This window comes from Myiozetetes cayanensis, unplaced genomic scaffold (assembly GCF_022539395.1).
Source record: "Myiozetetes cayanensis isolate MyiCay16 unplaced genomic scaffold, myiCay2020 scf3, whole genome shotgun sequence".
NCBI lineage: Eukaryota > Metazoa > Chordata > Aves > Passeriformes > Tyrannidae > Myiozetetes > Myiozetetes cayanensis.
The window spans coordinates 64,320,085-64,347,532 of NW_026087521.1; the positions used below are offsets into that span (position 1 = coordinate 64,320,085).

The following is a 27,448-nucleotide window of genomic DNA, read 5'->3' on the forward strand; positions in this document are numbered from 1 at the left end:
TAATTTTAAAATATAGGTGTTATGACTTCTATTCTCTGGAGATTTTGTTATACCCTGTTAATTTTACTCTCTTGGAACTTTTCCCAGTATGTCACAGTCACCCTGTTGTGTTTAGGGTTTTATTTTAATATAGAGTTTCTCATACAATTTAGAATTAATTTTTTCTCTTTAATTTTTTTAATTCTTCAGGTATTTACCTGTGTCAATCTCTCTAAGGCAAACCTGTAACTTCCCTGTGTGTACTATGAATGTTATGATTTGTCTCAAGAATGCATGAAATTTTTGTGATGCTCATGTAATGAACATCCTATTGCTCTGAAAACTGGTTAATGGATGGCACTTTGCTTTGCCTCCTTGAAAAAGATCTTCCTGTACTGCTTTAACATTTTGATACAGTGTGATTTTTTTTACCTTTGGCATTTTTCAATAATTTGTGACATTAACAAAGCAAAAAGCAAAGAAACTTTTTTTTTTTTGTAAACTGAGTTGTAATTGGTCCTGTGTAGCTGAGTATCAGAAACTTATTTCAGGGACTCCTGTTTTTAACTTTACAGAACTTCTGTAACAAAGAAACATGAGTGACCGTGCTGCTGCCTCGAGTGGAACACCAGAACAGTGAGTGTTCTGCCTTTTTAATGTTTACTACAATATCTCCAATGATACCTATGACTTTTCTCACAAATTGTAGGGGGAGATATCTTTACATTCTTTGGTAGAAGTAAGAAATTCCCACGCGGTGTTCGCCTGAGATAATGCTGCACAACAATGTTAATGATAGTTCAGACGATGTTTGCTTTACATACTTCTCATGGAAAAACCTAGCTCCCTCAAAACCAATTACTGCAACTAATGCTTAAAAATCCTTAATGCATAGTTTTATTGAAAAACAAAACCCTATGTGAAATATTTTTTTCAAAAAGTGTCTGTGAGAAAAGCAGCCGTCCTTGGAACTACAAAGAGAATTACTGATCTGGGGATAAATTAGGAAATGTTTTCCTTGGAACTTCCCACATCTAGCACTTTTTAAGTGAAAGCACAAAGTTTTAAGTATTCTTTAATGAGTTTTAAAACACCATTTAGTAGCAAAACACCTCTAAGCTGCATAAGTCATAATAATCTTGCATATAAAATTACTTTAGGATTTCTTCATAGCTGAAAAAAGCAAAGGTAACTTTTTAACATCCTAATGCACAAACAAATTGGTACCGAGGTGTTCCTCCTACATTTCCCACCAAGGACAGAATGAAAACTATTTGAGAACTAGATAAGATGGAAAGTGTACTCCTTGCACAGGTATGTTACTGGAAGCGCCCAGAATTACCTATTTACAAGTGGAGGGTTTCTCTCCACTGTTGCTCTACTCACAGAGGCACAACCACACCTTGTGATCCAGCTTCCTGCTGTGGGGAAGTTCTCTGTTCCTTGCTTCCTGGCTCAGGCACATTTCGCATTCCCAAGGAGCTGGCACAGGCAGTGAGTAGCTTCCAGTCTGAGCTGGAGCTTAGAGAGGTCATCAGAGATCTTGGCCTGAGAAAAGCATCAGCAATAACATATTTGAGGATGATTTCCTTTGGGTTGTATTTCACTATAGACTCACTTGTCTACTTTCTTTTAATACAAACTGTCTTTGGCAAAAAAGGGCTGTGATTTTTAGAGCTAAATTTCCCCATCAGTTTATTAGGTTCATGTTTAATTCAACTTGCACACAAGACACTTGTAAAAGGTGATTTCAAATGGCATGCATTGAATGTGGGTATCCCTTTTCTGAAGGCTGTCAGTGGTATTTAGGTTTCTCCTTTTCAGCTTTGAAAGCATCCCCAGTACACGTTTGGGCTATTCAAAACCCATAATATTTTATTTGTAAGCATAGAATGCATTTAAACAACAGTTTGTTTATCCAGTTTAAAGCATTTATCCAGCCTGTACTACAGATCTGGACTGCAAGTCATGCATTAATGCTGACAAAAACTTGATTTTTTTTTAGATACATGCAGCTTATCTTTCTAGGAAGTGATATGAGTTGAAATAATTTTTTATGTCTATTCCTCCAAGGTTATTAGTATTTTATCCCATAGAAACACACACTAACATTTGTCTTGCAGTTTGAACAGATCAGTAAAACTCCTTATCTACTATTACTGTTTGAGGCTTTTACACAAGTCCTCAGTAGGGTCTCATCCTTGGAGAGAAAATTTCATTACTGCGGAGTTAGGTGGCATCAATTTTGCATGAGGCCTGTGAACAGTTCCCAAATTAAGTTTTACAGGATAAAATGCTCATAGAAGCATTCTGAAATTATTTTTACCACTTGTATCTTTGTCTTTCATGATTTTTTCTTTGGCACCTAAAGAAGATGAAATTACTAAAATAAGATCAAATGATAGCTTAGCGTAGCATCCCTAAATCCTCTGTGCACCTTTCCAGAGGTGAAAAATTGGTGTCAAGAACAAGACTAAAACACCCTATGTACAAATCATACCTCTTTAGAGCTTTTTTCTTATTGAAGTAGAATATTAACTGTTTTTCTCCCCTTTTTTTATTTTATTTTTTTTTCACATCTTGTCCTTCTGTGTTTCAGCAATGGAAGGGAACTGTCTATGGGAATTTTGTCCTCCCTCTGTGACTCCTGAGGGAGCTCATGATGTGACTCGCAGACTGAGCTCCCTGAGCCTTGGACTTGCTGCCGTATCAGCCCTGGCACGGCATCACCACGTGATCTCTTGGCACTTGGGATTGTGCTGCTTCGGTCTGGGGCTCTGTTTGGCAGCAAAGCTCAATCAGTGCAACCGAGCGCAGCTAAAGCGATGACAGGCGGGTTCCCCTCGCACAAAACTTCCTCCGCCGATGAACTGCTGAGTGGGAGCTGCCATCTGCCTCACCTCTGCGTGGCAGGAGGCCAGCACTAAAACTTCTGCAGTTTCTTGAGTGACAGCCACACAAAAATAACCTCCTGGAGAAAAGAGATGGCTGGGCGTGGGAGCGTGCACCCTCTTGCTGTCCTTGGTTGTCCTCAGCCGCAGTCTCTCGCTCACGGTTGATGCGGTTCACAACACACGGGCGCTGATGTGCAGCCACCCAGGCACATCACACCAGGGACACCACATCCTGCTCTGGGAATACGGATGGTGGTGCAGCTGGGAGACAGCTCTCCCCACTGGAGCTGCTCCTGGGGCCCTTTGCAGGGGGGTCTTGCACCCACCTCTGAGTGCCCACTGCTTGGGTCACACTGGGAGCAGCAACACTTCAGCAGCAACAATGAACGCTTCCTTGTTGGTAACCTGCCTTCCTGTTTTTGAGTTTCCATGCTACCACAGGCCTTGCAGAACAGGTTCCCAGTACAGCCACTTGTCAGACTGTTGGCTGACACCACAGCCCACACTGTGGCTTGTGGAGAGGCACTGATGGGTGCTGCTGATGCTGTGCTCTGCCAGCATGTACCAGTGGCCTGGAGGGGATCTGGGGAGCTGTGGCTTGTCTCTCCAGGACTGCCCCTGCAAGGGGGCCTTTTAATCTGTTGGCAGCTGCCATATCACAGCTGACTTTCATGGACAAGGCATGACGGCAAATGCTGTCCCAGACACTGGAGATCAGTTTGCAAAAGCTACAGAAGACTATTTTTATGGGAGCACTGAAGTCTTTTATGGTGGGATTCATCTCTCCTGACTTCCTGTTGTCAAAAGCTAATCTTGCTGTCGAGCCTACTTTCACAGCTATATCTAGAGTTCCTGCCATCCCATTCCTGAAGTAAGTATCTAAAAGAGACCAACCTACACCTTTGGAAAATGCTTCTTTTCCCTCCTCTGACTATAAAGATAAATGGATCGAGTGGCTCATCTGGAATTGTCTGCACTGAATCCATGTAGTGCTGCTTTGTAAGTGGATCCTACCATCCGTGTGCAATGATCACAAGAAGGGTCATGTCCTCTCTAGATAAACTTCTTTGTATTCAAATTTAAAAGACATTTACCAAAGTGCTGATGGGATTCTTGTGGGTATCTCATTTTGAAAACTGTGTTTGAGACTTCTACAACAGACTTCTACTACCTGGCTGCAGACTGACAGCAAGAATAAATAGGGAACCCATTGCTAATATTTGTATATTTTTTTCCTTCAAACTTTGCAATATCATAGTAGTTAAAAGCAGTCCAAATGCAGGTTGTAATATATGCAAATTGAAATTGTTCAATGAAGTGAAATCTGTTTTGTTCTTTTGAGATTCTGGTGAATGAATCTAAGCATTTTAAAGACTTTTTAGAAAATAGAATAATTAAGGCATTAAAAACCAGGCAAAGATAACTCTTCTTCACTTAAGGAAAAGGCGTGCAAATGAGAATCAGTTTATTGAAAAATAGTTTTGATGGATTTCTTATATTCTCAACTGTTTTAAGAGAAAGTGAGTTTCAGTATGTACATTATTCCCATGTGTTAAAACCAAATTAATTAAACAAGAAATTAGCATTTAAACGACTAATGCAGGAATATTGCAATAAACCATTATACAAAATAACATTTTTCTGTATTGCAAATATTCTTACTAAATAGGAGAAATAAGCTGTGTTCTGATTACGTCAGTGAGTATCTGGTGACAACATAGAGTCCTGCTGGCAATATAGAAAAACTGAATCTTTAAATTAAGATCCATAATAAATCAATAATTATATAATGATCGCAGTAAAAAGTATAAATTTCCATCAAGCAAAATCCAATGACAACTGTGAATATGACGGATAAAATGACTGTCTGCAGTAAACCTCCAGGCTTCAGTGGCAGTGAGAGCGTGCATATTTACAAACTTAACAAGTTCATTATTGCTTTTAGCTTTCATGACTAAATATTATATTTCCATATATTTCATTGATATACTTTAGTCTTTAGCAAATCTCTTAATGTATTTTTTATACAGAAAAAGCTAATCAAGGCTTTTCATACAAACTCTATCAAGAGTTATATTTTATTAGTATTACCTTTTGCTGAAAAGAAAGGGGATGGTGGGGCAAAGTTTTTTCCTTCCAGTATTCCTGAGGATATTGTAGTCATAAAACTTTACTTTCTCTGTTTAGAAATCACCAGAAAGATCCTTTAATTATATGTCAATCTGATTTTGTAATTCAAGTTTCTGAATGCTGTGCTGTTCCATGCAACCAGATGACCAAGAACTATTTCTTGAGACTTGATAACGCCTGGGATGACATCTGAGTCAGAATCTTTCCTAGCTCTGGAGAGTGGTGCTCTAGAGAAGACACAGGTTAGGTGGGTTTGCGCTTTCTGTGGCCTGTTAGATGAGAGATCTGATTTTCTGCTTGTGGTTGCTTAGCCGGACCTTCTGCTTGAGAGCCGGACTAGCTGTGGGTGCTACACTCACTCTTTTGCTTGGCCAGCCTGGAGTCAGCTTGGAGCCATCCCACATCTCCTGTTGGCACCTGCAGGAACTGCTGCTGATCATGTTTAATAATACTGATTCATAACTGGCAGGGGGTCTGACTTGAGGCTGTGATTTCCTGAGGGCATCTGCTTCTCTTTAGGTTCCCAAGAGGAGCCCTTTTGCACCTCTTCATTGGGGTTGTGACACAGAGGGCCCATACCAAAAAGTGGCACATGTCAATAAGCAATTCATGCCCTTTCAGGAGCTAAAAGTCATCTCTCAGTATCTCTGCTGACCCCCATCAAAGGCACCAAGGACTGAAAGTTACTGAAGCTGCAGGTAAGACGCTTGGAAAAACTGAGCCTGCGCTCTGGGGGCTCTTGTGCTGAACCACCCCGCGGTTGTTGGGTGGATGGCAGGGAGTTCCCTCTGGAGAGGTTCTTCATGTAGCTTTAATGTTTAGACTTCAGAGGGAAAAAAAAAAAAAAAGAGTGAAGAATACAAGTTGTTCCGCCCGGGAGAGGCTGGCGCTGCTGGCAGGTAGGCTGCCAAAGCAGTGACAACACAAGAAACCTGCCTTATTTTGCAAAGCTTTTTGTATCGGTGATTGTGGGAAAGTTTTGCAATCGCCATAAGAAGGAAATCCAAGGTTTAAAAAAACATGTGGTGAAGTGCTCCACTTCTCGGAGTAGGCAGAGCTTTTGCCGTGACGTCGCGCTGGCTCCAAGCCTGGAAGCCCTCAGGCACGGGAAAGAAACAGCCTGACACTGCACTGACACAAAGTAAGTTCTCTCTCTGCCTCTCACTGTCTCTCCACACCCTCCCTTCCTGCTTCTGTCCCTTAGTTAGTTTGTTTGGTTAGTTTTTAGGTGCTAGTGCAGGCTTTTTGCACGTCTCACTGTCACTGAACTTGAGGCAGATTATGAAAAGTGCAAAGGTACAATTTGGCAAATTCGATAAATTATTTAAAAGGATAAGCACTGTGGAAAGTGGGGTGTTTTATCTCTCCATACAAAACCTATTAATTACCATTAATTCACAAATTGAATCTTTTATTATTTTTCTTGCTTCATTTAATTTTAAATACCACTGGTGTCAATGATTCACTGGTTTACCAAAGTTCAGATTTTCATAGAGTGGTTATGTCAAATGTTATTGCTTGATTAGACACAACAGAAGTGTTTCTACAGTTGAATGTTTTCTGTAACTTTAATGTAGATGTTTCATCTGGCACCATAAATGAAATTTTATATTTAAAATTAAATATTGTGAAAAGAAACTGTGTCACTGATTTAGATACTGTTTATTTAACAGAGTCAGATGTTTCAAAGTTAATCATCAGCAAAATACAAATCAATAAAGAATGTACTTGCTTTAGAAAACTCTGTCTTTCAACTCCTATCCTGTAAAGGTTGGGGTAAGTCTGAATTCACCATACTTTAAATGCCTATAGCTTATTTTTTCATTGCTTTGTTACTTGTGAGCTGCTGAAGATGGTCTAAAAAGGTTAGGTCCCTTTAGAAATTTCATATGTGGGTTAGTCTGAAATATACATTTGTTTGCTTTTCATAGTCCCTTTTGGTGCATTCCTCCTGGAGTAGGATTTGGAACTAAAATCTACAAAATTTAAGGTTGATGTCTTATGAGGCTTTATATCTCTTCCTTAATCATTAGTGCCTATTTTCAGTCATCAGGGGTAACTTTTAGGGGGATGTTGGGTTGCTAAGAGAGTGTTGTCCTTTCTGGGCATGGGTGGACATTTCTCAGGGAATCCAGGTTGCTCCAGGGCATCTTCCTTTGGAGAACTGAACTCTCCAGAGGAACTGAGTGACATTTGCAGGTTAGCCTGGGACTGTGTCACATCCCTTCCACCCCAGTGTCAAAAATCCCTTGTGGCACTTGAACGGGCTCTACTCATGGGTCAGCTGGTCCCAGGGACCCGCAGGAGGAAAACTTTGAGAAGTTCCCAGGGGAATTAAATAGAGTGGCATATCTAAGATTCCAGTGTCTTGGGGGGAAAACAATTTCTCAACATATGTGTTCTCAACTAATGCATGTGCCAATGTAGATGAGAGCTAACTAATTGATTTTGGTACTATTGCATCAGTTTTCCAAGAGAAGAACTTGGCAATAGCTCTTTTTGACTTGTTAGCGTTCCAGATCTCTCTATGTTATCTGGTTTCTCCTGATCAGTTTAATCTACATCAGCCAACACAGCTGATTCCTTATATCAGAGCCAATTTTTAAACAGAAAACTTTAGAAGTCTAATTAAAATAACTACATTTATCGTCACTCCTGCAGGAGTTTGTGAAGGCTTGTGGACTTATAGACAGTCATTATTTGTTTTCTTTGGTCAGTGCTATCTTTTTCCTTAATACATTTTTACCTACCATATTGCTTACCCTGTTTTCTTCTCTGTCCTCATTTGTGGTCTGATTCTACACATATGTGATAAATAACACTACTCATTGGAATGGCTGACAGAATGGTAGTGTTCACTAAGAAAATCCTCACAAATAGAATGTCAGAATACTACTGGATCACACCAAAGGTCCATTTAGTCTGAAAGTGATTAAAAGTAGATATCTCAAAGAGAATGTAAGAATTGGTTAAAACATGCTGAAGATGTTTCTCTGACAAACTCTCCTAAGCCTCCAGCTACACAGGGACTTTCTACCTCCACAGAGATGTCTAAAAACTGTCAACAAGTTGCCTCTAAACTTTCCATCTATCCAAGAAGGTCCTGAACTCCTTTAAAAAACAGATCTTACAAGTCAGGTGCATCAGTCCTTCATTCATTACAATGACACTTTTAACACTCTTTAATGTCCCCATGAGACAAGGTGTCAATGTGTAAACATCTCAAGTAGTGTCTTGTCACTGAGTGTGTCTGAAAAGCATTGGAACCTGTATTCTTATGCAAATAATAGTTAAACACAGTGATATTTTTCAAACAGGAAGACCTACATATCAGACCTGGAGGAGGATAACCATGGACAGGCCAATCTCTGCTGGCCAACTTAAAGAAAAGCCACCCTTCCAGGACAGCGACGGCAACATGGTCCCTGCCAAAACCATGTGCCATAATTGCTCAAAGCTGAAGGTATGCAGAGGAGCCCTCATCACATATTTTCTCTGGAATACCAGATTGCAATTTGTAGTTCTATCAAAATGCAGTTGGTTCTGTGTGACACTGTTTGACACTGTGTGTGTTGGAAACAATGCTCTGGGCTGCATCCAAAGCAGCGTGGGCAGCACACACCACCTGCAGTTCTGCACCCAGCTCTGGGGGCCCCAGCACAGCAAGGACATGGACCTGTTGGAGTCCAGAGGAGGCCACAGGTTGGTTAGAGGAACAGAGCACGGTGAGGAAAGGCTGAAAGAACTGGGTTTGTTCAGCCTGGAAAAGAGAAGGCCTCTAGTTGACCTAATTGTGGCCTTCCAGTACCTGAAGGGAGCCTACAAGGAAGATGGAGAAAGACTATTTACAATAGTCTGGAGTGACAGGACAAGGGGGAATGGCTTCAAACTGACAGAGAGTAGGTTTAGATTAGACATTAGGAAGAAATTCTTTACTGTGAGGGTGGTGAGGCACTGGCACAGGTTGCCCAGAGAAGCTGTGGCTACCCCATCCCTGGAAGTGTTTAAGTTCAGGTTGGATGGGGCTCTGAACGACCTGGTCTAATGAAAGGTGTCCCTGCCTATGGCAGGAGGGCTTCGAACTAAATGGTGTTTAAGGTCTCTTCCAACCCAAACCATTCTGATTCCATAGCTGTGATTCCAAGAACACAAAAGTCAATAAATGTTCTCAGAAGTTAAGGTGTGCTATAGTCACAGTGGTAGTTGCAGGTATATCTTTCTATTCATGTTTTTTAGAACAGGAGACATACCATGATAATAAGTACCAGTAGTGAACAATATTTTGCTGCAAATTTCCCCAAAGGAAGGAAACAGCTAAACAAGCCCGTGGTAGAAAGTTAGAAGGTGCATGCAATCAATGCCAATTTTCCTTTTCTTTGAAGCAGCAGAGTTTTTGGAGGCCACCCTGAAAAAGAAAGTGAAATATTCTGTTTTAATGAAAACAATAAGAAGATCTCTTCACAGGGAATTAGGAAGCAAAGCACATGATTTTTGTGTTTCTTGAGTGGGTTGCTCAGGCATCCAGCCATGAAGCAAAAACTATTTCTTTGCAAACTCAATTATTTTCTCTCTTCAGATATTTCTTGGAGCTCTAGCTTTTTCCTTTTTTGCCAAAGGATTTTCTGGAAGCTACATGAAGAGCATGTCCAGTCAAATTGAAAGGAGATTTGAAATCTCATCATCAATAGTTGGAATTATTGACGGCAGCTTTGAGATAGGTATGTGAACTTCCTTTGAGAGTGGATAAGTATTACTTCTTAGCACACTTTCATCTCAAAAATAAATCACTTTTTGTGCTGGTTCTCTCTCCTGTTGATGCAGGTAACTTAATGGTGATGGTGTTGGTGAGCTATCTTGGGCCAAGAGTTCATCGACCAAAAATAATTGCTGTTGGGTGTCTCATCATGTCCTTAGGAGCATTTTTGTCAGTGATGCCTCAGTTCCTAATGGGACGGTAAATATAGAAGAGTTTTCACATTGTGCATTAATTAAACTTTATCATATGAAGTGTTTTCTAATCATAAACCTGAGTTAAAATCTTGACAATGGTAGTTTCTTTCAGGTAGCAGAAAAGTTTTAATGGGTGAAATTTTTAGTATTGACTTTCTAATTTCTTCTCTGAAAGCTTATCTTTTTCTACAGGTAAGCAAGAGGGAAACCTCAGGCTTCTACAGAATTTAGATGTAATTAGGGATAAAGTGGATGGAATTTTTCATATGGGATGGATATATACATATATATATACATATTTTTTTTAGATGTTTTCTTTTTTTTTTTCCTTCTTAAATGAGCTCTAGTGAGACCTTGATGGAAAAGGTTTCTTCTTCCATGATGACTTTCTCCATAAGTTCTTCAAAACTATGAAGATTTGTGTCTATCTCCACTAAACTGAGGGAAAGTTAATCATCTAAATACCCCTTCACATCTAAGCTTTAGTGCTTACATAGCTGTCAGAAGCAGATCATACTTTTCCAATCCTTGGGCATTCTTACTGAGTAGTAGCTGAAAAAAAAGCCCCTCTGTCCCTCAAAAATTAAAACTGATTTGAACATCTTCTTTAGTTCTGTGACCAATATCTGTGACAAGGAGGGTGTGGAAAGAATCACATCTGGGGATCACAATATGGAAAGTGGCTGCAGTCACTGTGGGGGAACCTGCACTTCAGGGGACAGCAAAGGCCAGAAGCAGAGCTATGGAAACCTCTGATTTAACACAAATTCAGAGCCAGGTTCAGAACATCACCCATTTCCCAAACACTGAGCAAAACCCAGTGACCATGGGGGCTGCACTGTCATCTGTCACAATATTGAAGTTGATGGCACAGTCAGAGGGAATATCTGCTCTCCATTTATCCCAGTGCAGCATAAATGTACTCCAGCTGGCTTCAATGTACTTGGCAGAATTGTTGTTCCAGCTGGCTTAATGCAGACAAACTGGCACGTGTATCTTGCAGCCTGTGTTAATCTCTATAGACACAGACAGGTCACTACTAGATCTTTAGCTATCTAATGTTACACTAGCAGAGAATTCTCCATGTTACACATCTGCCACACAAGGGAGAAAGAGGTGCCAGCATGGAAAAACATCAGCACTGTTGTATGTATAGAGATGTGGATGGACTCTGCCTCTGTCCTGCACTCTAAGGAATCCCTGGAAGCAGCTTTTTTGCTCTTGAGCTCACCAAAATATTGGTGTTGGAATCATCAGATCATTTGAAAAAGGCATTAAGATACCTATTTTTCTTTAAGCAAAGCACTGGAATAATGGGCTGCCCCTTCGCTTTGCCTGCCAGTGACAGGAATGAGCCCGTGTGAATACAAGGCTCATACACGCTTCCTGCAGAGCAGAGTCTTTCACGTGTCAGTTGTATTTTACACAGTTGTTTTCCAGTTACAATTATGAAAGGATAACTGTTAGTGTGGACAACTCCACCACGAGTGTATCAGCTTGCTCCCCAGCATCCTCTGAGGGCCATCCAGTCACAGATGCCACGGAAACGCCCAGCACAGTGGAAAATGTTGGTAAGCAAGAGCTCTGATGCTGGATTCCCTCCTTCTGCTTGCTCCCATTTTGTACACCCTCTTTTACTGGAAAGCAGTAGAAACCCCTGTAGAAACCATGATATATACAAACCCACCCTGTAATGATTGTTAAACCCCACATTTAATGTAACTTTACTGTTGCAATGAAGTATTGTCAGAACTATGTTCACAGAAATGTCAATGTTTACGGCCTGCAGAATGTGAGAAAACAACAAATTCCTACCTGTGGCTCTTTGTGTTGATGGGGAACCTTTTACGTGGAATTGGGGAAGCACCAATTATGCCACTGGGAGTTTCATATCTCGATGATTTTTCTAAGGAAGAAAACTCAGCGTTTTACATAGGTAATATACAAATCAGTGATTTTGATGCTAAACATTCTTTTCTTTAACATTTCTACAGCCAAGCAAATTAAAAAACAAACAAACAAACAAACAAACAAAAACCTATCTGCTCTATTCTGGATAATTTCGTGTTGTACAAATACAAAAAATTATGCAAAAGAGATCTCATGTTTGTTTTCTAAGGGTATTTTCCAGAGGGTCTTTTTGCTTTCCCCAAGCTGCTACATATGTGCCTGTTTTCTCTGTGTTGAAGAGAAGCATGATCAAATACTCATTTCTCCAAAGTGCAAAGTCATATCTGCCTTATTTGGCATATTATCCTCAGCACCACAGCTTTAGAGGATAAAATCCTAATCACTGTTTCACAGATCCTTAATGTAAGGATTTGTAATGTGAACACAGTAATGTAAGCATTTTTCAGAAGCTCTAACCTGACTTTTTGAGTTCTACATGCAGAACACTTCTGCTTGAAAGCTTTTTAAAGTCACTAGTTACCAAAGGGAAAACATCACCTTGCCAGGGTGTTGTAACAAATCCCTTCTAATTGGGATTTTGTTGTCCTTGTTTTTGTGGCAGATAACCTATTGCCCAAGACAGAAAGACTTAACACCCAAGCTAATTAATTTGTTGGCAAACTGATTTCAAAGCACGGGGTGTTTGTGTGGCTGAGGGAGGTCAAAACTGTGGCCTGAAGTAAACTTGGTGAAATTGAGCTGGTCATGAAGACAGTAAGAGACATTTTCAGGAGGAGCTCAGTATCTAATGCTGCAGGGCAAGGCCATGGCAAATGTCCTCATCTGGGGATAAGGAAATCTGCATTTTGAAGAAAATAGGAGGTTAGCTGTCAAAAACAAGTGTTCCACTCAGAAGTTATCCAGAATATTTGTAATCGCCTCTGAGCTTCTGATTAGAGGTATTTTTAAAAGTTCAGCTGAATTTTTTTCTTGTCAGTCTGATCTGGGAGAGGTTGACACAGGTGGAGGACTATTGGGGAAGTGAGATTAAGAATATAAGCTAGACACAAAGAATAGCATGTCTTCAACCAAAATCAAAATTTGTTTGGGTTATGCAAGTGTAATAAAGTATTTAATTTGCAGAGTATTAAAATATTTCATTTTTACATTCAGAATAACAATTTTCAGTCCCTTATTCCATTTTGGTGGACTGAACCTATTTGCAAAAACATGAATGTTAAAATAATCTTTTCCACAGAGCTGAAATTTCTTTTCTTGACTAGCTTTAATTCTTTTCTATGCCTTATTTTTTTATCCGCTGCATGAATTTAGGATCACTGTTTTTGTAAAATACAAAAAATAAAATTGTCCTATAGTAAAAAAGTCAGTCAAGACTTGCTGATGGATTTTTACCATTGATCCCATTATTTGACCCTAAACAAGAAGTTTGTTTTCTGTCTCTCCTGTTTATTTTGCCCTTAGATGTTTTATTGAGTAAAAGCATAAGCTACTTTGAGGCAGAGACAGCATTTTGCTAATGCAATGCATTAGAACCTTTTTTGATAGAGTTGTAGTGTCATAATAGTACCACAGTTGCCACAGGAAGGAACAGAAAAGAAAACATTGTTAAGCTGTAAGAATTTACTACAGAAGTTCGTGATGGTAAGCTGAGTAATCACCAGGTTCAGAAGAGGGTTTGCAAAACCAATTCTCTCTCTCAGGAGGAAAAGCTCTGCAGTAGAACAACACAGGAGGATTTACAGAGCACAGTACTGAATATGGGCAAGAAGTGACAGGCATTTAGTCAATAATTCTTTCTTTTCTAATAGAATTAAGCCTTCTCCAACTTCCAAACAGCTCCCAGATGGCAGTTCCATGCTGGAATTCAGAAATACAAATTACTGAACTTTTTTTTTCAACCTGTTACCTCCTCACAACTAGACTCCAATTGATCAAAAGAAGTGAAAAGGGAATGTGAGGATCTACACTTTAATTATTTTACGGATATTTTGTGTTTATTGCCAGCAGAGGTAACCAAAATCATACTGTGCTGTATTTATGTAGCCAGCCAGCAGTGTGCAGTCTGACTTCCTAGGTTTTTGCTAGCCTTCATAGCTTATTCATTTGCTCCTAGAGGCATCCCACCTTCTTCTGATCCCATGTTATCTCCTTTCTAAGCAGAGACAGAACAGCAGATAGAAGTCCCAGAGAGGGCAGTAGCAAAACTGAAACATGATTTTAAAGATGGCACTACTTCATCACTAAATTTCTTGATTTGGTTTTTGCAGCCATGTCAGTATGTATTAACACTACAGTTCACTGATTTGCTTGTTCTGGTGCTGAATGAATCAACAAAGATTCTGTTTGATGAACTTTGATCACACACAGGGATGCTTATATCTCCTTGTTGCCCACTGAAAATATTGTCAGGGTCCTGTACCTAATTCCACGTCCACACACTTTCATTGTCCCTGTCATCCCAAACTGTAAAGATGTGCCTGCTTATAAGCACATCATCTGATCAACTACTGATCTTAGAATTAAGGGACCAAAACATGTATTACAGGGAAAAGTCCTGGCTTGTGCAATCCCAGAACATCCTGCAAGCTGGAAACAGAGCTCCCGTCAGACTTGTGGCACCTCCAGCAGGCCTAGAGTTGGATGGGCATTAATTAACTGCCACAAGCTGAACAATGCAACTGCAGAAACTGAAAAGTAGGGAGGAGGAGAGCTAAAAGCCATTGCAATGCCATTCTCTTCCTTCCTATTCCTTCCAAGACACGAATCTTGCCAATGAATTGCGCTCAAGGGTCCACGTGAGACCTTCTGCATCGCAGCTATGGCTTATGGCAGCTTATGCTTTATATTCTTGCCGCTCAGGAGCTTCCCATTAGACATTTCCTAGTGGTCAGTGACCCTCTCCTGTCTCCTCCTTCCCCTCTCCTTTCCCCTGCCCTCAGAGAAGAAGTTTTGCCTTGTCCTCGCAGTGTTTTGCTCACTCTCATGTGCTTCACTCCCTTCTCGCCCAGGCCTGGTGAGATCCTCGGGCATGTTTGGGCCAACCCTGGGCTTCCTGCTTGGCTCTTTCTGTGCCAGCCTCTGGGTTGACATCGGCGTTGTGGATACTGGTAAGAGGCCTTGGGGTGGTGTGTTAATCAAGAAGGTGGCTGGATGTAGGAACCTGCATGCCGAGAAGTACCTTCCAGGTTTACTGCTTCAAAAAGAGAGGCTCTCAGGGAGTTTTTCCTACTCAAAAGGTGGTGTTGTTTACATTTGAATATCTGCCATGTTGTAGTGTGGCTGAAATAGCCCTTGATGGATGATCCCTACTCCCATTGTACCTCTTTTTATGCTTGCACACACAATTGTTACATCCTTGCTGTGCAGCTGAGAAAAAAAATGAATGAATAAAAGACCACCCTTACGTTGAGGGAACAGTGAAAGGCCTTTAAACACTGAGCAAAAATTATGTTCTCTTAAAAAGGATGCACCAAAGATTCATATAAAAATTTATTTGGTTGTTCAAATAACTTACAAGTCTCTAATCCCAGGGAACATGTAAGGAAATTTGGGGGGAAAACTGTTTGGGGATGGAAGAAGAGCTTGACGGTGGGAAACTGAGAAAGGGAAGTTGTTTTTGGGTGGTGAAGGGCCTTCTTGCCACCACTCATTCCCATAGAAAGTATTGCAAGATTGGGGCAATAAAATGCCACCACAGGCAATTGCATAGGGCTGATTCACTTCCAGGGATGGGTCATTCCCAAGTTGCCCAGAGAAGATGAGAATGCCCCATCCCTGAAAGTTTCACGGCCACGTTGGATGGATCTCTGAGCAACCTGATCTAATGGAAGATGTCTCTGCCTATGGCAGTGGAGTTGGAACTAAATGATCTTTAAAGATCCCTTCCAACCCAAATGATTCTGTGATTCTGTGATTTGAAACAAACTTCATTTCAGTTCCTTGTATGTAACATAAATCACCTCTATTCTGGTATTTAAATCATATATATATATATATATATGAGGATATCCATAATGATTGCTTTGCATGATATTTAATATCTTTTCCTCTCTTTCTGTATTTTACAGATGCCATCAGCATAAATCCTAAGGATACCCGTTGGGTTGGTGCCTGGTGGCTTGGATTGCTTATCTGTGGATCAGTCAACTTCATTGCTTCATTACCTTTCTGGTTTTTGCCTTACTCCTTACCAAAAGAAGGAGAGAATCAAAACCAGAAGATTAGTCATTTATCTGTCCAAGGAGATCACTGTAAAATAGAACCCCCAGCTCAGCCACAGTTAAAGTTCTCAGAGGCAGTAAAAGGTGAAAGATTATCGCCCGAATGTTTGCATGTAAATTGTATTTAATAAGTTCATTCTGAGCTGAGCAGGGACTTGCACAACCTTCAGCAAAATGCATGTTTCTGCAGTGCAAGTGATGGACAAAAATGTTGTCTTTAATTTGCATTGTTATACTTACATGCTAAGGGCGTGTCAGACAGCTGGAAAAACCTTGTGCTGTTGCTCTGAGCATCAGAGGTCCTCGGTTCATAGTTGTCAGATGATCCATAGCTAGCAGGCCACTCTTTTCCTGAGACCCACAAATGGCAGGGAAACATGGGGCTAAGTACTACATTAGCTCTTGGAGGGTTTCACCGGATTCATAGCTCCTGTGTATGAGCTCAGGGATGCTGAGTTAACCTTCTATAGGCAATGTCAGACCCAACCACCCCTTGCTTTTACTTTTATATTTTTATTTTAAGACCCGAGGTCTTATTTGTATGTGGGTATGTATGTTTGTGCACCCCTACAGCAGAGGTGTTTTGAGCTGTCATCTTTTAGGCAAGTGTGCCAAGAGCCAGGCTCTAGTCTAAATGCAGGGTTTTATATTCACTTTAGTTTAAATTCCTTCTAATCAAGGATCTCAGGAATGATTCCAGCCTTTTCCTGGGTCAGGTGCTCCCTTTCTCTGGACGTCACTCTCATGTGGGGCTCTTGTGTGGTTTGTGATGGCTTCTTTTACATTATAGAGGGTCTTAATGCTCTGTACAGGCATTGAGAAGCCATGCTGGTGCCTGTAATGAAGAGTCCTGTGTCACACACAAGGCAATGTAGGATTTCTGATTCCCACTTCAGCATCCTCTGTGCCATTTGGCCTTGCTGCTCCTGTGTGGGCAAAGAGGAAAACTCTCACTTGAGCAAGTGTGTGTTTTGATAGGCACAGAATTATAACCTGCAATACAGCCAGCAATTAAATAAAAGTTAATTTTACTATCTAAAGGATGTCAAAACAACTCTTCTCTGTGTTTAGCAGGGTGTACAGCATATACCTCTCCATTGCAGATTTCTTGCCAGCTCTGAGGAAACTGTTTGGGAATTCAGTTTTCCTGGTGTACATCTTCCTCACTATTCTGCAGTACAATGCTCTTGTTGGGATCATAACCTACGAGACAAAGTTTATGGAGCAACAATTTAATGTATCAGTGGCAAGAGCCATCTTTCTAATTGGTAGGTACCTGTTGTCCTTTCAAATTCCAATGTCAAAAAGGAAGATTTTCTTTGTTATTTTGCCTTCATTTTTAGGAGGAGCTTCCGTGAACTTTTTTTGGTTAAAAAGAAGGTATTTAGTGGTTTATTAATTTTCCCACCATACTTTGAAAATGGAGGTTAATTTTAGTGTTAATTTTCCTGGTGTTCCTAATTCAGTGAGCTAGACGAACACGGTGGAAGCTTTTTTCATAGTGAGATTTGGGTTATGTGTCTGCTTCTGTAAGCAAAAACTACACATAAGCTGCAACAAAGAAACAACTAAAAGAGAAAAAATGATTTTAAAGGAGTCCAGTGAAATGTGTGAATTTTTTTCCTTTTCAGAATAACACGTTGGTATAAATGTTCCTCCATTTTGGTTACAAATGCAAATTTCATAACCGATAAGAAATCAAAATGTAAGATTTTGAGCCACTTCATTCATTTCAAAGCTCTTTTTCTATTTACCAGTTCCCTCAAAAAAATAAGTCCTTTGTAGTGTTCAGAAAAAAAAGAAGGCTGAAATTATATTTATCTTACAGTGATTGCCTCATAGTTTGGCAGGAAAACCAGGGTATTCCAGGTCATTGCAGAACTGATATTGCATTAGTTTAATCTGAAGGCACCGGGCTTTGGTCAGGTACAAATGTAGGAAGAATATTCTTTTTCCTATCTTTTTTTCTGAATGTAGTGAAAGTTTTACAGAAAAAAAAAAGTGCCCAAAAAACACAACCAACTGAAAAAAAACACACAGAGAAAGGCAAACCCCTCCCAGTAAAATATTGTAAAAGCTCTCTATTTAGCACATAGATGTTAGAGTTGGTGTGTGTGAAATACTGAACAGATTAAATCTAAATACAAATCTTCTTATGATTCACTCTCAGATCAAAATGGAATACAGTGCAGAACCAAATGTAGCAACCTTTTATGTTCCATTTTGGAGATTTTTTGTGACTTTCACAGCTTGATATTTTATTTTAGATGAAGAATTGCCCATAAACTAAGACATTTTTCTCATTTACTCCAGTTTCTAACAGGCAACTGTATAGGCTTTTATTATATCAGTATACATACAAACAACAGTAAGGTAAAAAGGTATGGAATATTGAGGAACTAAGCTTTTAAAGTCATAACATGACTTGAAAAAGAAAATGGGGAAGTAAGTAAAATTAATAAAAGGTAATAAAAAGTCTTAGAACCTCAAAGGATCAGCCTGAAAACAGTATGAGTGAGTATCTGATATTTTGAAAATACTAGAACCAGATATTTTCTCTTGAAAGGGTCAATGCGAGTGAGAGCCGTCAACGTTTTCATTGTCTTCTATTTGCAGGTGTGATACTTTTACCCATCACGATCCTGGGGATGTTTCTAGGAGGCTTTCTGATCAAGAAACTGAAACTTCACATAACAGAGATGGCAAAGTTTGCTTGCATCACCTTCATAGTGGCGTATTTGTTGAACCTCTTGTACTTCACGTGCAGCTGTGAGGTGCTCCAGGTGGCTGGTTTGACAACGCCCTACTCTGGGTTTGTATCCCCCTGGGTTTGTGCTGGTTGTGTCATTTGTCACAGTTGCTTTCTGCCCTGTGCAGGACCTGGGTTCTCTACTCCCACAACCCCTACTGGGTTTGTAACCTCTTCTGAGCTACGAAACTTCTAGTCTAGAAAACACTTGAATTTGGATGGCTTACTGAGACGTGTCTTGCCTGTTGATTTACTGTAGGATATTGCTATATCCATTTAAATATGTACCTCTTTAAATACAACAGGTTTTTGTTGCAGTTGACCTGTATTAGGTCATTTGCTAGTATCAATCAGTGGGATTTCAGCTGGAGTGGAGCTGCTGTGATTTATATCATTTTACCACTTCTTTGAGAGTTATGCACACAAGAAAATCCTAGGTTTGCACAGACTTGTCAGGCTGAAATGATACCTAGTGTTGGAGATGGCCAGAATACTGATTTTGCTTTTCAAATTTGTTTTTCAAATTTCAAACTGGACATTTCTTCTTTTTCTAAAGTATCTATTTCTATTTCTCTAAATTCTATATTATGAGGATATTGATGATATGCCTCTATATTCTGCCAAATTACTAATTAGGATGAAATTTATCAGAGAAAAAAAAATTTTTATATTCTATTTCAAATCTAGTCTCCTCCTTTATCATGTAGGGAGTGGGATGGTAAGAAAAATGTTGAAAGTGGCTTTCCCATAGTCCACTAGAAGGGACCATCCACTAGATCAGTATTTATCAGCTTGCATGGGGAGTTGCCAGCCCCTGTGGTACCTGGAGCTGTTGATCTGCCTGTGACTCTTTTCTCAGCTGGGAGCTGGGTGGTCATGGATTGTGTGCTGCAGACAGATGTAAGCCATGACTGCAGTCATGCTTTCTTGAGAGCATTTTCCCAATTCTAGCATCCTGCCACAATTGCCCACTGTTTAAATTCAGCTCAGTCTGGTCCAAATTTCAAGGGATTTTAAAGGATTAAACTGAATCCAGCAGTGCTTGCTGCATTTTCAGTTCAGAGAGAAACTCAGCCCTTTTTCTGAAACCAAACCTATATTTGAGGAAAATCTAAGTTCTCTTGGCAAACCTAACATCCAGTTCAACTTTGAACTTAGTTACATAAAAGGTGTCAGAGTTTTGTGCAATGCAGATAACTCTAGTTATCTGATACTATAGAGTGAACTAAATACAGGCAGAAACAACCAGACAACATATACTGAAAGACCAAATGCAGTTTCTCCAGGAGAACTGAGACTGCAGAATTTAGCATGTGCTAGGATTGTTCTGGTTAAGCAACTCATTTACTGTTCTACCTGTTTAACAATTTTTATTTTAAAGACAACAACTGCCTAATGAGGGATAAATCCCTTGGTTATTTTTCCTTTCTGAAAGGCTTGGGGGAAATGTCGCCTACTGAATGTGTGGTTTTGATGGAGGGTTACAGCGTAAGGAAGAAGAAAAGGCAAATTTTGGACACTTTTTCCTTTACATTGTGAGTTACTTGGAAGCAGGGGGAATCTGTAGATGGTCGACTCCTAACACTTTCTGAAAACTGAGCCCTGTCAACACACCTGCAGAGTCTCTGCCCACTTTTTAATTTCTCAGATCTAGTTGTCACCTACTTAGTTTAACTCTTTGGGGCCTGATTTTGATTCCTCTTACAGGAATTTTGGTAGAAGTGAAAGCTATAAAGGTCCATGATAGAATACAAGAAATTAGATCCGATAAGGAATGGCCTGTCCAAAGTCCCAGCGCAGGGCTGCTGCTGTTGGATATGGTCAGAGCTGAGAGAGAAGCAGCACTTCTCACTTAGATTCACTCAGTTTTTATTGTCACTTACTGATTCAGTGAAAAATTGTAAAGGATATCTTGCTGTTGTAATTTTATGTATTTTTATATCATAATTTCTAGCACCCAGATATTCTATGATATGCTACTGCTAAGGAAAAGCATGGCCTTTTCTTAGGCCATGTCTCATTTTAGGGATGATTTTCTTAGAGTGAGTTTTCGAATGGAAATGTAATACTAAATATTCCCTCCCAGCCAAGAATACCTGTGCCTTTTCAGTTCCATGCCTTTTCCATAAAATCCATAAAAATTTTAAAGCTTGATGAAAAACCTTGAGAGACCTTTGGTTTAGCTGAAATTACCTATATGACAACTTCACAGTCCACTGGATGGTAGCAGATACTTGTTCGTGTTGATTACTTTACTTTCTCCATGTTTTTCCTGCCTACTCCCTGTTATTATTTTTTACCATATAATTTGACTAAATAATTCTCTTATTTCTTTCTGTTGCCCTCCAGAATAGAGCATCTTTCCTCCACCAAGAACATCTACATGGCCAGTTGCAATGCTGACTGCAGCTGCAACCTGGATCAGTGGGACCCTGTATGTGGGGATAATGGGATCACATACATGACAGCCTGCTTTGCAGGATGTAAATCATCAACTGGGACAGGAAAGAATATGGTAAATACATTTACAGGCCTATTTACCACAGCCTGTTGCAATTAGACAAGGGATAATGGTTTTAAATTCAAAGAGGGTAGTTTTAGACTGGACATAGGGAAGACATCTTTTATGTTGAGGGTGATGAAACATTGGCACGGGTTCCCAGAAAGGTGGTAAATGCCTCATCCCTGGAAACATGCAAGTTCAGGCTGGATGAGCCTTTGAGCAACCTGATCTAAGTGAAGATGCCCCTGCACGAGGCTGGACTAGATGGCCTTTAAAGGCTCTTTCCAACACAAACTATTCTATTATTCTATAATTATAGATACAGTCAGATTTCTCCAGCTATTAATTTTTTGGCTTTGTGATTCAGAAATCTAGTGGACACAAGTGTCCATTCTGTATGGTTTAACCTTTCAGAAACTGAGTGCAAGACTGCAGGGAGGGTTTTTAAAAGATTTGGGGTGAGGTAAACGAGCTATTCAGAAAAGACATGAAAACTTCAGACTCTAAACTTTTATTTCTTTAATTGTTTTATTTAGATTTTTGAAGAATTAGTATCTTTTCAGGAAGATGACCATAAACTTTGTTTTATGTTTCCCAGTAGATCTCTTTAACGTGTATCTACAACACAGCTAAGAGGAGTTTGCTTTAGGTGCCCATTACTAGTCTGGTTGTTATAGTAGCAAAATCCTGTGGTGTCAATTGATATGCAGCAGCCCTGTATAAACTTCTGAGTGCTGGTTTCACAAACTGTTACAGATCACACTGGATCATGTGTGCTCTCCTGAGCTGCCATGGCTCAGAAAAGCAAGTCATAACACTAAATTGTACAGCTAAGAGATCCTGTAAATATACAACTGGATATTTTGGTCAATGTATCATCAGCAAAGCCATTTCCAGGGCTTCAAGCAATCCTACCTGGGCAAGACCACTGAAATCAGTAGGTTTGCAGAAGTGTGTGCAAATGGCCATGTCTACTGGCAGAAGCAAAATTGTCTTCATGTAACAATGTTGAAAAAGATTAACAACATTTTCAGGCTTATATCCATATATTCCAAACTATTCTCTTGCTTCACTCCAGGAAAATTGGCTTCCAAACCCATGTCTCCTGCTAACTTCAAAGTTCACTCTCAGTTGAGCACCAAATGCTGTTTTGGATACAAAACGATAGGTGTGATTGCATCCTTGAGTCCATATCTCTATATTTATTGTTACTCATCTGCTTCACAGGGTACCTGAGCAGGACGGCTGGATAACAGTTTCACTTCTGATTTTTTTTAGCTTTGGCCCATTTTAAACATACACAGAGTACCTTCTGTTCTAGCACTGGCATGGCTGAAACCAGAGTCACAGTTGCTTTGTGTCTCTGGAGCAGCTCAGAGTGGCTGGAGCATACCAATGAACCTGGCCATCAGTCTGCAAAGATGATTAGGGGGGGTTCTTTCAGCATAAACAACAGCCTGGCTGTTATGGGGAGTGAAAAATCTAGCTATTAAAATTGTTTTCTGCCGCTGAATTCCGAATAAATAAATTGTTCTTCTCATCTTCTCCTTTCAGGTGTTTCACAATTGCAGTTGTGTGGAAGGACAAGGCCACGGGCTTGGCAATTCCTCTGCAGTTTTGGGACAATGCCAAAGAGAAAGCTGTACCAAAGCCTTTCCCTATTTTTTAGCATTACAGACTGCATGTGCTTTTTTTTTAGCCTTAGGAGGCACTCCTACATACATGATTATGTTTAGGTGAAATACTTTACCTTACCTTGACCATAAAGCTTGGGGAAAGAGAAACAAAATTTGGAATCTGCTATTTCATTCCTACTCTGAGAAATGGCTGGATGACAAAATAAGGCCCCTGAGGGTTTACCTGTACTCTGAAATCCACCTCTGTTCAGAGGCACAGCAAAATGTCTATCCAACAATTTAATTCCAATTTGAGGCTGAGTAGATACTTTGGTGATGAAATGGGTGGGCATTATGCTGATCCTGAATGCTGGTGTTCATTTCCAGTGATAGGGATATTTTTAACAGAGCACTGAACCTGAAATAAGATGCAGTGATAAGCCGTGTCCAACGTGACTGTGCTGTTCATATTACCCAGGAGAAAAACATTCACTTTTGTTAACCTTAGTGGCCTAACAATGTCTTCTGTGTTGTGAGAAGTCTGATACTCCCATTTTTTTCATCGGCTGGTATAAACAGAACTATGTCAGCAGGAGTATCTTTAAAATTTTGATTCCTTAAGTTGGAAAGCAGCACTGCTATTTTACACTCAGAGGAAAAGATGGTGTTCTCTGTCTTTCATATGGAAGTTTCTCTCCCCTCGTGCTCACGGATGAATTGCAATTAGTGCACATGACCAGATAACTTGTCTTAGCTGCTGATTCCTCTGCAGCATTTCTAAGGGTATAAGTCATTTTTAGCACTTGCCTGGGTAATGGACAAGGCTCACTTCGCTGCCCAGTTTTCAGAATATGAATGTGCACAATGAGAAGCCTTTCATGTTAATTAATGCTGAAGTGACCATACACTGATGTAAAAACTCCATCTTAGGGAGCAGGCTGGCCACAGCAAGGCTCCCTCCTGCCCCTGTGCCAGCTCAGTACTCCTGTTAATTCCTCCAGTTCACCTGAAGGACACAGGCTGCTTTCCACTGGTAGGAATGATGTGCTTTTGTAGCCAGATAACTCACATTTGCTGTCTCTGTGTAAAATGCTAGAGGCAGAGATGAGCTTAACCTAAATGCAGAACTGCACACCCTTGTTCCCTCTGGTCATCACTGCACATCTAAAACCCCTTCTAAAGCAAGACAGCTTCTTGGAGCTTAACTTATTGACATGAACTGTTTAGTTTTAGTGGGTTCACTATAATCTTCCTATGCATTGTCTCCCAAAAGCATTTGCAAGCTGTTCTCCTTGGGTTCAAGATCAATTTCTGTAAATTGTCCACTTTATTTCAATGAGAGTTCACCCATGGAAGGATTCATCTGAACATTAACTTTGGTGAATGTTTTCAATTAGGGTTTGAGTGGGCTATGTTAGGTAAGCCACAGCACTCTTGCATGGGGCATATACAGATGTTCACAGCATGACTGTAGCCACATTACTTGGTTGTTCCTCAGAATAATGTACCATTTTTATTTCCTTTCCAGATCTGTTTCACCAGACCTGAAATCCTTTGCTGTTGGGATTGAAACTTTGGGTGGTAGAGTACTGGGTAAGACTTCATTTCTTTGTGGGGTTCAAGTGGGTGATCAAAAGGGTAGACCAAAGTCAGCCAGTGCAATGCTCTTGCTCCAGATGAGAACAAAACAAATTTTCCAGAATTTTTTTCTTGTAAGCAGACTGCATTTCAAAGTGGTTGAAGAAGGTTGCTGCATGTTTTCTGATATGTAATTAAATATTATGATTTATCTCTTTAGAATTTTTTATTCTGTACAGCAAAGGAATCAGGCAAAGGAAGGAAATTTCATTGTACTTTTGGAGTGCATTTTTTGTTTCATGGACACAACTACCTGAGTTTGATCAGTCTGCATATCCTTAACAACCTGTTAAGGATATGTGCTCCCTTTTGATGACCATTATTCACTTAAAGCTCCTGTGTACTCTGACAAATATTTTGTTTCTTGAATTTATCTGCAATGAATAACCATTCAAGCACTCAGAAATGTAGTCTACCCTGCCTCAAGCAAATCTTGCTTTATCTTGCCTTGTTTGCTGGTTTCTGAAATCTCACCCAAGTAGTCATTTGGATCTCTTTTCTAATCTCCAAGTCTTAGCTGAATGCTGCAGAGAATCAATCTTCTGCTTTTATGAGGCAGTTTGCTTCACAAAATTGCACATTATCCCTCAAACAGCTTCCTGATCATATTAAAGCATTATGACTGTCTAAAAGGAATTCTTTCAGTACTACATAATACACTTACTACCCAGTGGTTAATTTCAGCCTTTTGCACTCCAGTAAGCATTTTTAATGGCAAAATGTTGTGTGATACCTGAATAGATACCTTAGTATACACAAATATTAATATGTCATGGCACGTAAATCCACACTGGGTGCCGCAAAAGAGATGTTGGTTATATTATTTCTTTAAACAACAGAAGTTATACTTCTAATAAAAATGCCATTAAAGTGAATTGCTGGCATTTTCTTTGCTGAATATAATTAAGCTATAGTCTTCCATCATTTCATCTCCCTGTAAGTAGATGTTTAAATATTTTCACAAATCCTGGTTTCTCAAAGCGGGAGCTCGATGTTTAGTCCCATTTTATGCAGCCATAATTCAGAAACTCCAAGATTCATTTCCCCATTTCTTTACATGACACTAAGTGATGAGATCTTCGTGCCTGAGATCATGTAACAAAGATTTTCCTTGCAGGAGGACTCCCAGCCCCTATTTATTTTGGTGCCTTGATAGATGAGACCTGCTTGAAATGGGGGACAAAAAGCTGTGGGGGATCTGGATCTTGCCGGGTTTACGACACAAAAGAATTCAGGTAAGTTGAATCTTTATTAAGGGGTTGGAAATTTGGTTTCAGAGGCAGCTTTGGGCTCCGAGGACCAAGGTATTCTTTCCTTGTGTCTACTGTCTATAAACTGGTTAGGATACCACCAGTACCAAAGCTCCTTATTTGACTAGACCTTAATAGATCAAATAAATCGAATAATTTTCATTCAGTCTGACATATAAAATTGCAGTACACTTCCTTAAGTTGCTAAAACTAGTTCTTTTATTGAAGATTGCACTGAATAATATAATAAGTGCCCTGAGTAACTCTGTGACACTTTGGCTTTGTGGAAGACTCAAGAACTGTGGAGTAAGTGTAGCACTGAAGATGCTCTTCCACATCCCTCATTTATTTGCTTCATATTGTATAAGACACCTCACAAAATCCACCTGGAGAAAGGACCCAAATGACTGATGGCACAGGAACTGTGGCCAGGAACACTAAATGTGACAGTGAGGAGCTGGGGGAAGATGGGGACTACAGGCAGAAAGCCCCAGCTGGTGCAGCTGCTCTTGTCTCAGCCCTAAAATACAGTCTGCTGAATGGGAGCACACTCCAGACATTTCTGCTAGAAGTAGGACCTGATTAGGACCTGCCTGGGGCTGGTATTATGAGGTCATTTGTCCTGCCTGTAATTTCTTTTTTTAAAATGTGAAGCAGTACCTGGCTGAGAATAAATGGTTTTGTCAAACTGCACTTTATATCTTACTTGCTCCCACTCAAAATTGGCAAGCCTTTTTAATATAAACATATTTTGTCCCTTTTTTCCCCCCCTAGAAATGTCTATCTCGGCCTCATTGCAGGACTGCGGGCAGGATGCTGTGTCTTGTACATAGTGCTCTCTGTTTTAATAATGAAACGCTTCAAACCAGATGGCAAGGAGATGACAGGTATTAAAAATACAGAAAGATCAACCAGCAAAGAACTAGATGCTGCCAACAAAAAAGACATTCTTCCTGGTGCAAGAACCTCAGAGGAGAGTGAGGAAACTTGTATGTAAAAAAGAAAGAAGGTCTTTTCTGCCTAGGTTTCACTTTTTCTGAGCGCAAAAGGAGTCTAATTACTGACTTGAACAGCTAGTTTACATTTTGGGGGTTCAAAAAATATCTTTGAAACATTGACTTTTTATTTGCTTTCCCCTGTCCTCTTCCTTTCCTCCTCTGAATCAACAATAAGGGGAAAGAATGTCCAAAATGTTGGGGAACTCTCCCATCCTCTTGCTCTCATCCCTTTCTAGACCAACAGTAGGACAAGCCAAACTTTTGCAAGTGTCATAAATTTGATTATGATTGAAAAATTAAAAGGAAGAAATCCACAATAAAGTCTCACTTGCCCAGTTGCTCTGACAGCCTTTGCTGTGGGGTTCGTGACCAGAGCTCGCTGTTCCAGACTGGATCCCATGTCCCACGGTCAGGTGGGAGCCCCAGGGCTGTCACTGAGCACCCTCTGAACCCAAATTACTCAACAACTCCGGGGTTTGACTTGAAAATGTTAAACAGTCAAAAATGGAAAACAAATGAAGAAAGTGGTGAATTAATTTTGCAGCACATCTCAGTAATGGGTTTAAGCAAAATTACTCTGAATTGATGCAATAAAGTGATAGGTGTTTAA

General features: G+C 40.0%; 1 protein-coding gene across 3 annotated transcripts; it reads left to right on the forward strand.

Moving 5' to 3' along the window:
* Positions 1–5,992: 5,992 nt before the first annotated feature.
* On the forward strand, positions 5,993–27,448 carry LOC126644577 (solute carrier organic anion transporter family member 1C1-like). Of its 3 annotated transcripts, XM_050324111.1 has the most exons (16): positions 5,993–6,144; positions 6,677–6,779; positions 8,321–8,466; positions 9,580–9,721; positions 9,825–9,957; positions 11,394–11,524; positions 11,743–11,889; positions 14,873–14,971; positions 15,932–16,168; positions 17,188–17,352; positions 18,701–18,896; positions 21,183–21,348; positions 22,891–23,072; positions 24,481–24,545; positions 25,708–25,825; positions 26,615–27,448. In XM_050324111.1, exons 3-16 carry the CDS (start codon positions 8,356–8,358, stop codon positions 26,835–26,837), a joined length of 2,115 nt encoding a protein of 704 aa, XP_050180068.1. In that variant the 5' UTR covers positions 5,993–6,144; positions 6,677–6,779; positions 8,321–8,355; the 3' UTR covers positions 26,838–27,448. The 3 variants fall into 3 exon arrangements, with proteins under 3 accessions (XP_050180068.1, XP_050180069.1, XP_050180070.1); XM_050324112.1 differs by lacking the exon at positions 6,677–6,779 and having other exon boundaries at positions 6,001–6,144; XM_050324113.1 differs by lacking the exons at positions 5,993–6,144; positions 6,677–6,779 and having other exon boundaries at positions 9,620–9,721.